The 11,496-nt window shown below is 36.6% G+C and overlaps 1 protein-coding gene across 2 annotated transcripts; it reads right to left on the bottom strand.

The window, feature by feature from the left end:
* Nucleotides 1-4,222: 4,222 nt before the first annotated feature.
* LOC132170832 (Galactose oxidase/kelch repeat superfamily protein) lies at nucleotides 4,223-10,851 on the bottom strand. 2 transcript variants are annotated; one of them, XM_059581952.2, is made up of 2 exons: nucleotides 10,663-10,851; nucleotides 4,223-5,528 (listed from the first exon to the last, which is right to left on the bottom strand). In XM_059581952.2, exon 2 carries the CDS (start codon nucleotides 5,444-5,446, stop codon nucleotides 4,409-4,411), a length of 1,038 nt encoding a protein of 345 aa, XP_059437935.1. In that variant the 5' UTR covers nucleotides 5,447-5,528; nucleotides 10,663-10,851; the 3' UTR covers nucleotides 4,223-4,408. The 2 variants fall into 2 exon arrangements, with proteins under 2 accessions (XP_059437935.1, XP_088368267.1); XM_088512141.1 differs by lacking the exon at nucleotides 10,663-10,851 and adding an exon at nucleotides 5,746-5,873.
* Between the last annotated feature and the right edge of the window lie 645 nt (nucleotides 10,852-11,496).

Raw genomic sequence — 11,496 nt, 5'->3', positions numbered from 1 at the left:
TAATATTTAAATAGAATAGTGAAAGTGGATTGTTAAAATAGTAAGACTCTTGGGGTGCTTTAACAAAGTGAGTTGTTAAAATGGAAAAAAATAAAAATAAAAAAATTGTACTTTGGTTATTTTGGTGAGTAAAATTTGGTGAAACTGCTAAGAATGCTCTAAGGTGCTATTTTGAAAATGCAAAATTTTAAATGTCAAACCGCAATTTTGCCAAACGCTTAATTGCATTTTTAAAATATGTTTCCAAATCGCTATTTTTAAATAGTACTTTTTAAAATCGTAAACTCAAACGAACCCTTAACAAAAAAAAAAAATCATTTGGTTGGGTGAGACAAGATCTAACTCTGTGAATTTATGGGTAGTTAATGTGTGCCAAATATTGCATATTTGAACTCCTTAATTTGCATTTGTTAAGCCTTTAGCCATATTATAATCTAACCTTTCGTTTTAGTTTTGTGATTTTAGGCTCCGTTTACTTCGACGTAAAATAGTTTACAGAAAATGATTTCTGCATTTTACAGTGTTTATTGCGACGTAAAATAGTGGTCAACAGAAAATATTTTCCTTTTGACCGAAAATTCTTCTTTAATTTTTGGAACTCGCACAGGACTTGATCGGGACCCGCTCGGGACCTGACTGTTACCCACCCGGGAGTTGCCTAGGACCTCGCCATGACCTACTTGGGACTTGACTGGACTTGCCAGGAACCCGTCCGGGACTTGACTGGGACCTCGCCTGGACCCCACCGGGACTTGACCGGGACCAGACTGGACCTGCCCGAGACCCGTTGAAACCCCAAATGAAACCCCGTTTAAACCTGAAATGAACCCCGTTTAGACCACAATGATAATTCAAGATTAACATTGCAAAACTTACAACACGTCCCGAGTAAGTGAAGTTTATTCGTTTTGTTTTGAAAATATCTCCAATAGTTTTACATGCTAGTGAAACGATGGTTCATAAAATAATGTGGAGCATATCCTTGTATGGTCTACAAATCTAATTGATTAATAGGCTTTGTTGGATATGTGAATTTAGGAAGATCTTAAACTTTAGAGGACAAGCATATTTATTTCATGGTTTAGACTTTAGAGTAAAAAAAAGCTTTAGGGCCCAAATTAAAGTTTTAGAGCTTTAAGTGGTAATTACATTTTACCTCATAAACTACTACGATCTATCAATATGCCCTCATGAACTACCATGCTCACCACCCAACCACATCAAGCTTCCATTTACCTACCAAAAATCCTGCCGTTAGAAAATCTCATTAAATCGGATGAAATATTCTCTTCTTAAACATTATATCTCTTTAAATGACAAAGATACCCTCAAATAAAAAAATATCAATTTAATTGCTTTAAATCAATCAGTAAAATGCCAAATTTATAGCAAAACACCAAATTTTTGTTTATAGAAAATCAATTTATCCAATCAATAAATTGATTTTTAAATTTTCTATGTTATATTTTGTAGTAAATAAAAATTTATTATTTTTATAAAATCATGTTAAAATATTAATACATTTTAGTGCTAATCAAACAATAAAAATTTCTTACCAAAAAAAAAATTGTTAATTTTAAAGTAGCCCACAAAATTAGTTTTTTAAGAGCACGAACAATAGCTTCCCTTTGTTTTTCCTTAAATTTAGGGAATAAAACTATTTTTTGCTTCCTTATAAAAATATATTTTACAATAACTTTCCTTACCTTTCCCTATACTATTAAAATATTATTTTTTTATAAAATACAAATTTCCTACCTACACTTACATTTTTCACAAAATCCCAATGCAGTTCATAATTAAAGACAAAAAGATGAAAGATGAAAGAGGAGAGAGGAAAAAGACATGTTTATATTAAAATAATGTATATTGCATATTGGGAAACGCTGTAGCAACTATTGAGGATTGGTTAAATGTAGAGAATTTGATGTGAGTAGGTTTTTGTGATTTTTTTTTGAATATTTTCTTAAATTTAGGGAAGGGAATGACATATAGGGCATTTACTGTAAGAGAAAATTCTCACATGTTGCTGTCGTTAGCCCTATGAAATGGCTGACTCCGGTTTATTTGGGTTGAAATCAATAGTCATGAGGTCATTTGCTTAAATCCATTGGTCCACAAAAATAATGCACAAAAATTTCCCAAGAATAAGTCACATTGAATCGATTCCCTTGTTGGGTTGTTGGAAAAGGCTGAATATGAACATGACCTATCATGTGGCTTGGCAGTTGCATTAAATGCACACAGAAAAGTAAAACCTTCATTTTTTTTTTTTTTTCAACTCTACAGCTAGATAAATCCTAACTTATCCTCCATGCTATTTTTTTTTTCTTGCTTCATTACTTTTCGACACAATAATTCTCTATTATGCACGTTGATGCTCATTCATTGCCAACGGTCTAGATTTACATGATGACGAGCCCACCTATAAAAAGTCAACGTCAGTGTAGATCCGATGGTCACCATAGGAGTTTCCACCATAGGGCCATAGATGTCACACACACATAACAATGTCCCTCAGTAAAATGCGTTGGATATATAATGTACAAAACCCACCATTCATTATTGTTAGGACCGTAAGCGAGCAAAGCTATTTGTGAATATGCTCAAGTTCGGCTTGAGATTGGTTCATTTATTAAACAAACAGAGCTTGAACATATTTTTAAGCTTGTTTATTAAATGAGCTGAACATTCTAAAACTTGGCTCAGCACATGGACAAAGCTTGTATAAGCTCGACTTGGCTTGATAAACTTGCTTATATATGTATATATAAATTATTAGCAGAATACATGTTAGTATTATAATTTATATCTTTGATAGACTATTTGTATAATAGACATTTGTTTAGAGTTTGAATATATTATAAGTACATGTTTATGTTATAATAGACATTTGTAGGTTGTTAAGGGAAAAATGTGGGTTTAAGGAGAAAAATACAAAGTTTGGAAGAAAAGCCACTAAGGAAGGGATTGAGCTCACAATCTTATGCACTCGAGCCCAGTTGGGTTGCGCTCGAGCGCACCCACACCCAAGGATAAGGCACTAGCGCGCAAGCACGCCTGCACTGGAAGAGGAAATCTCATGCTCGAGTGTGCTTGAGTACACTGGCCATGCGATTGAGCGCACTCGGGCTGCCAACATGAGGAATGAGCCCAAATCCATCCTGGAGAAGGTTTATAGTCCCCCAGTGGTAAGAACCATTTGTTTGTGTGAAACTCTATTCTTTTTAATAACATAGTGCTGACAATATTTGTAGGTAACATTTATGTTAAACCCTCACGAGACTTCACTCGTCCACTAGGGATGCTTAGGGGTTTACAAGACTTGTTGCATATGTCAAATGCAATCGTCTCTCTCACGACTTAGGATTTATGTTTCATATTTTCATTTTATTTTTTTGTTTTGTATTGGTAAGGGACTAGCAATATGTAAGTTTGTGGGTGTTTGATAAATGCTAAATATTGCATATTTGAGCCTCTTAATTTGCATTTGTTAATCTTTTAGCCGTATTATAATCTTAATCTTTTGTTTTAGTTTGTGATTTTAGTGTTTTCTAGGTTGCTAAGGAAAAAGTGTTGGCTTAAGGAGAAAAATACAAAGTTTGGAAGAAAAGCCACTAAGGAAGGGATCGAGCGCACAACCCTACCCTCGAGCGCATCTGCGCTTGAGCCCAGCTAAGTTGCACACGAGCGCACCCATGCCCAAGGATAAGGCACCAACGCGCGAGCATGCCTACACTGCAGGAGGAAATCTCATGCTTGAGTGCGCTCGAGTGCACTGGCCATGCAATCGAGTGCACTCGGGCTGCCAACATGCGGAAAGAGCCTAAATTCACCTTGGAGAAGGTTTTCAATCCCCCAATAGTGGCTATATAATTCCCAGTATAATGGTTTCCAAGAGATAACTCAATCGATTGGGAATAACGTTTTATGATGTGGAAGTCTCTAATTCTAATCTCTCTTCCCCCTTTTGTGTAGACATGTAAAAAAAAATAAAAATTCTTGGCATAGTGGCGAAAGTATCGCAAGTCTCTTTAATGTTTTCAATGGATTTCCGAAGATGACAACTATCCCCCTCTCTCTCTCTCTCTTTGAGCTTGGTCATGGGCTTTAACAAAACATTATAGAAAGAAAATCCAGTAAACAAACAAATTGTACGTCTTCAAAAGAGGCAGATATTTGGGCGGGGGGGGGGGGGGGGGGGCGTGGTGTTCACGTAAGGTAAAACTAATATTTTGTCTATTCCACTGGTGCTAGACCTTCAGAAGTACAAAGCAGCAGAAGAAAACAAGGCCAAGGATTATGGCTTTACAAATAAAACAAGGTAGCCAGCAAATAGCTCATTCATTGTTTTCAAAAAGAGGGATCAAAGTACAATTTCACAGCAAAAAACACAACAAATGGAGAACTAAATTCTTAGCTGTGTACACCCAAAAATAGTTCCATGGCATCTTGTCATACGAGCTGCCTGGCGCCAAGTTGGTCTTTCACTCCCCACTGTCAGAACATCAACATCATACATTTGTTCAATGTCCCAGTTCCACTGATCAGGACCAAGAACTCCACCAATAACATAAATCTCGTCTCCTAGCCCAGTCATTGCGAACCCGATCCTCCTACGAAATTCAGACGCTGAAACCACCACCTTCCTTGCATTCCCATCCTGTTTAAAAATGATTCCATGACTCATCACGTATAGTGCACCCTTAACAATTGCCATTGGACCCTGGGGCCAGCTAGAATCCTCAACCGTCCACCCAAGCCCCGCATTATCCAAGACTTGCGCCGTCGACAACCCCTTGTGCAAGACGTGCACCTTTCCTCCAATCACAACCCCTGAACATGCTGAATTGTGGGTGCGGTGGAGATCAGGTATTGGAATCCACACATCCTTCTCTAGATCATACATTTCCGCTTGAGAAATCGATTTTCGGCAGCTGGTGAAACCGCCCGCAACAACTATTTTTCCATCCAAAACACAGCATGCAAACATAGAACGAGGTACAAGCATAGGTGCACGAGAGGACCACTGCCGAGTTACAGGATCGTATGACCATACCTCGTTGGTAGCAAAGCTCCCATCTTGGTCACCGGTTAATGGGTCAACAGCATCACTGCCACCACCAAGCACAAACAGCTTTCCAGCAGCGGTGACAGCACCAAAGTGAGCAAGGTGCCTAATTTTGGAGGGTAGAACTGGAAGTGTAATCCAAAGGTCATGGAGAGGGTCATAAAGCTGCCATAAATTGTCGGGGTCATAAGCGCACACACATAACAGATCCTCTGTTGCACCTACCTCCTGTCGAGCTTTAAATAGCTCAGGGCTACGAATAGCAGCTTGCCAGGAACGAGAAACGAGCTCCAACTTAGGATGAAGGCAGAAAGGGACCAGTGCAAGGCACCTAAGAGCAACAGCGTCAGGAAGACCTTCAATCAACCCAGACATAATAATCACTGTTTCATCTGTTTCATATGATTCTCCATCGGTTTTTTCTTTCTATTCTGGAGGCACCATTCGTATGAGCAATCTGAAACATCACATATATGGATATGGATATATGAGAACAAAGTGGTTGCTATTGACTTTAACATTAATGGCAAATCAAGGACAACTGACTTTTAACGAAAATGGAATCCAGGCATCACCAACAAATATGGTAACGTATATTTGAGATTGAACCATCTCATGAAATACAAAAAAAAAAAAAAAAAAAAAAAAAAAGAAAAAAAAAGAAAGAAAAGAACCTGCGAAAGCAACTATGGGAAGAAAGATGACTTTTCCAATTCCTTTGCTAACACAAATACACAATTATATAATTTACATCCATGAGGCATCCAAAGAGACCTGAATAAAATAAGAGGGGTGTTGTGGGGGGGGGGGGGGGGGGGGGGGGGGGGGGGGGGGGGGGGGAAGGTCCTGCAGCAATGGCAAGGGAACTGTTAGTTTCTGTGTGACTTCTAATTCGGGCAAAGAATTTACACGTGCAGCTGCTTGCAAGTGTGACTTCTAATTTGGGCAAAGAATTTACATGTGCAGCTGCGTGCAACATTCAATAAACAGGGGTTAAAAAAGATATCACAACCACTAAAACCTGTATGCAAGTACCATCCATCATAGATTATAAAATCTCCAGCAACAACTAACTTAAAGGTAGTATGAAAAATATTTGAGAATGGCAGTATGAAAGTTTTTTTTTTATTTTTTTTATTTATTTTTTATGAGTCCTCATAGATGGAAACTTTCAGAAAGTAAAAGAGGCTTGAACCCATAAATGCCATACAAAGTGATCATAGGGCTGAAAGTCCAACACACCACACTCAGGAATGCTAAACTATACATATGAACGCTAACCATCATACACTCATCCAGAAATTTACTGCCAAAATAAAGATCATAGAAATTTTCAGATCATAAAAGTTATCCAAGTAAACTCAATCCAAATGCACCATGTCAAGCAAATTGATTGAACCAGTGTCACTGAATAAAAAGAATGTTGAGAAGACATAAACAGGAGAACAAAAAGAACAATCCACTAGCAGAGGTATAATAGCCCCAAAAGGCTATGGATAGAGACTCAGCTTTCAGATCTATGGATTTAAATCTGTGATCTTACACTACAAACGTTTATTTAAAGGGAAAAATAAAATTTAGTCACCAAGTTTTCACGCGATTTCAATTTAGTCTATAGGTTTTCAATTTCAACAATTAGGTCATTAGGTTTTCTCTGGTTCCAAAAAGGCCCCTCCATCAATTTATCGTCCAATTAATTAATGATATGCTACGTCAAATCAATCAATTAATGCCACATGGTCGTGTTTAACCCGTCATGTACCCACTATACGTGCCATGTGGCACAATTACGTTATATTAAAAATATACTCTTAATAAAAAAATAAAAAAACTTAAATTTTTTTTTTTTTTTTCAAGAGAGTTGATCGGCTACCACTAACTGTTGAGGAGGGCTGCCCCTCACCGGATGAGGTGTGGTAGTCCCTCTCCTCATGAGGTGGCTTGGTGCCCTCGATAGTGTCCCTTGGCCCAATTGTTTCCAGCAGGGGGAGGGGGGAGGGGAAGATGTGTCTGTAGGTGCCAGATTGGATGCTGTCCATGGTGCCAAGCTCAAGATTCATGAGGACGTTGTGAGGGATGAAGTGGCCGCAGCTGACCTCATTGTAGTATACATTGACACGCTCCAGCTGGAGATCATTGTTTTCCAGGTACAGCCCTGTGAGTCAATCCTGTTCTCGGCGTACACCACCTCCCAGAACTTAACCCCGACCTGATTCACAAATTGCCCTCCCCGAATGTGAAGGGTCTCCTTCATTTTCAGTGTGAGAGTGTTAAGGGGTTGTGTTGGGAGTTGAAATCAAAGGAAAACCTAAGGATCTAATTGTTGAAATTGAAACCAAGGGATTAAATTGAAATCGCATGAAAATCAAATTTTCCCTTATTTCAAATAATTCAACCCACGACTGTCCTGACCAAGTCCATCATTAATCTACTAACCTACACATACATCAACACTTCCTGTCAATCTTGTAATCACTGTGAAAGCAAGGGATCCAATCTCAGCAATTTTGGCTTCAAAATTTCTAAACAACTAAAACAAAGATAAATAAGCAGTCCATTGGGTAAGGTTAAGAAACGTGACTTTTGATATAAGATCTCAATTTGCCAACCCATGACATATAGACTCTGAATAACAGAACTAAGCTGAAGGTTTCAAATTGAAAGCTTTGAGGTTTAATCTCTATTTCATATTGGAAATGTCAAAAGTCTTTATGAACAAGGAATTAATATATAGGAACTCACAACAAACCCTTCTAAATCATTGACCGTAAATGCTACTAACCCTCTATTCAAATCTCACAACGGATGAGAAAAAGAAAAGAAACTCAACAAATACTTTAGATAAGAACCCGATATTTTTCACAATTCGACAATGTTTGTGCAACCAAATGAGCAACAAGAAAGATGTTATAGTCACGATTAAAAAGTCATAGTCACTCAAGGATTTGTAAAAGAGAAACAAAGTTAAAAATGAGCATGCCTACATGCTGTTTCTTACATTTTCTGTAGAGTGTAGAATAAAATCCTTTTGTCGTAACAATGGCATGAGAAGATGAACATCCATATATAACAGGCCCATCAATGATTTTCAAAAGAGTTGTTGATTCTATAACAGCCTTTCAGACTAAAACTTTTATGTTGGCTGTCTACCTAACGTCCAATAAATACATTAAAGGATATTTAGATGGTATTAACTTACATAGGATTACATAACGATCCACAAAAACATTAGTCCCAACTGAAGAAAAAGCTAATTGACTGCAGATTTTTGATAAGTAATTGACTGCAGAAACGTCACAATAAACCCTTTTGAATTGGTACAGATCTGAAACTAAGACCATAGTTATTAGAATTGGATGAATCATACCATGTACTCATCCAATACGAATTGGATGAGTATTCGTTTGCAAAAAGTTCGCAAAAAGTTCCAAATCACTGGGGAGTATTGAAAAAGGCTATTAGATCATACGAGTCGTACTGAGGTGTACTGTGAAAACCGTTTTGAATCGGGGAATTATCACATATTGTGTGATACACGGCTTTCTTTTATCCACACACAAAAAAAATGCATCTTTTTTTTTTTTTTTTTTTTTTGGTTTTTCTTGGATAGTTAAATCTTTTAGGGTCCCCAAACATCTTTTATGGCTCGTCCCATGAACAAAAGCTATCAAAGATGGAAGATATTCTGTTATTGTTCTTCATATTTGGCGTTTTCTAGAGACTTTGGATTGGACCATTCATTTTTAGTTTGTGATTCATAAATTTTATTGGATGTCTTGCTTTCATGTATGCATGTATATTCTTTTTTCTATCAGTTTTATTGAGCGTTCATGTATCTAAGGATACACAATACAAAAAAAATAAATCAATACATGAAATGATTGGTCTTTTGACAACTATGCCTAACATCAACACCAGGCCAACCTCATTTCTCAAATTCCACACTCAAATTTCCAGAAATGGGATTTCAATATTTGACACTAGAATTTGGGTTGAGAGGAACACACCATGTAATTCAACAAATGACACTTATTTAATATATTTCTATGAGTATAAGTCGCTAAAAACAAAAACTCAACAGCATGAGATCTGTGATAGCTTTTCCCTGTCATTCAGAAATTAAAAAAAATTTACAACCTAAGGAGACAAACACGACAATTTGACTAAAGAACATCAACTGTCTCTATTGACACATGACCCATGCCCAAAGCACTAAGATTGTCAATACAGCTCTTACCTTTCAAGTAAAACCCACATGCATTTATGCTTATGTAACTCAAAATCAAGGAAACATAAAGGCAATAAAGCAACAAGAATTCATTTAGCTGCACATAGTTAATCAAATTCTACAATCACAATGAAGCTCTCTGCTGCCCAGTTTATTGACCAATTCGTGTTCAAACACAAGAAAATCAAAAAGCATAGCCACAGAATGAAAATCAAACCCACACTTTCAGCCTACAAATAAAGCATCCTCTAACGAAGACAAAAACTACAGTTCTTCACCGTTAAGATAAAACCCACTTGGAATTCGACCTCAGAAAACATGGGTAGTCAATAAATTTGAAAATTGAACCAAAAATTAAAGCGATTTCCTGTAAATTATGCTCAAATATACAAGTAAAATGACTCTAATTGTGTCAAATGCGCCTTGCACAGATGGGGGAGAAAGACAAGTTGGTGTTACCTTGAAGCCTAGACCCAGTGGAGAATCAAATATTTGCTCTGCAGCTTAGATTTCTACAGACAGAGATAAAGAGAGACAAAGAAGGTGGGTAGCGTAGGATGAGCTTTCCCTAAGAGGATGACTCTCACACCTTTTGGAAAAACAAAGTGTTACAAAAATGTTTCGAAGACTTGTGCCCAAGGTAATGTGTACTTAGTGTTAGAGCATCTTTAGTAGCCTCACAAAATTCTACTAGCCAAAATAACTAAGAGTACACTTTTCTCTAATTTAGCTATCAACTTTTTTAAAGTATTCCCTGCAGTCTCACCATTTTAACTATCCACTTTCACTATTCCATTTGAATATTATTTTTCAAGGATTTCTTTATTTTTCAATCTATAACAACAAATTGGGACTTCATTTTCCAAATCCAAGGAGTATGAAAACAAACATGAAAAAGCCATGTATCGCTCGATTTTCCTGTAAATCAAAGTCTTAGGTGATTATTCATGAAGATAGGAGATCCTAGGAGGCACTTCGATGAGTAAACATTTCACGGGCAAATTTCAAGATACAGGCTAAAATTAGTCCTCAAATTTTAATCAAAACAGAATCTTTAAAGCTTAATCCCAATTATGTTCTCTCTTAAAGATACACAAACAATACTAATTTTCCATATCACATACTGCGCCAATTATCTAATGGAGTAAACGGCTACATCAAGGGCACATTGGAAAGAAACACGACAGAAATACAGAAATCCAAACCACAACTACAAAAAATTTACAACCCAAATACAGAAATCCACCCTTCTTGACAACCTAAATCACAACTAAAAAAATTAACAACCCAATAATCACCATCCTCCTCCATTCTCGGCCAAACCAGAGGAAGAGAGGAGAAAGAGAGAGAGAGAAAATGGTACCGAAGAATCTCGACGGCGAAGGCGTGGGACTCTACGGCCACAGAGACGGCGACGGCGTGGTGATTTTCCGGCGCGAGATGAGAGACGGCGTGAATCTTCCGGTGACGAGTGAACCTGCGTGTGATGAGAGAACATGAAAAGAAGAAATGAGAGCCGAGTGCTTGAGGGAGAGAGAAAAGGAGAGGAGATAGAAAATAAAATAAAAATGATATTTTATTATTTTGGTGAGTAAACAGTATTCCAGATCTATGGTTATCTCTTTTCACCAAATTGGTGAGTTTATTTTATTTGTTTTCATCAAATTTGCCTGTCAAAATAACTTTTTATAGATTTTTTAGGGTTAATTTGCATTTATAAATCACATTTTTTGTTCATAAAGTCGCAATGCTAAAAGCAGCTCTTTTTTTTTTTTTTTGGCTTTTTATTTTATTTTACTAAAGGTCTATTTGGAATTGCATTTAAAATGTCTAAAAGTACTTTTAATACTCAAAAAGTCAATTTAAAGAAAAAAAAAAAGAAAAGTATTTATGTGGTAAATAAATTTAAAAGTGTTTTTAAGGGTTCAAAAACACTTTTGACAAAAGCTTAAAAATGAAGTTTTTGTCCGAAAGTTCTTTTTGACTTAAAAACTCTATTTTTCAAACGCAATCCTAAAAGCCTGTTTGAGTGTGCGTTTGATAAGCTTAAAATTACATTTAACACTCAAAAAGTCTGTTTGAAAAAAAAAAAATATCTGTTTAGTAAAAAAAAATTAAAAATGCTTTTAAGGATCCAAAAAGCTCAAAATAACGAAAATACACTTTTAACAAAAACTTGAAAGTGAAAATTTTACCA

Source organism: Corylus avellana, chromosome 1, assembly GCF_965113065.1.
Source record: "Corylus avellana chromosome 1, dhCorAvel1.hap1.2, whole genome shotgun sequence".
In the NCBI taxonomy this organism is placed as follows: Eukaryota; Viridiplantae; Streptophyta; class Magnoliopsida; order Fagales; family Betulaceae; genus Corylus; species Corylus avellana.
Note: the sequence above shows the minus strand (reverse complement) of the source record. Positions and strands in the feature narration are given on the sequence as shown.

Bases quoted from the DNA above. Each gene is read 5' to 3' on its own strand.
- LOC132170832 (XM_059581952.2), bottom strand. From the start codon at position 5,446: ATGTCTGGGTTGATTGAAGGTCTTCCTGACGCTGTTGCTCTTAGGTGC.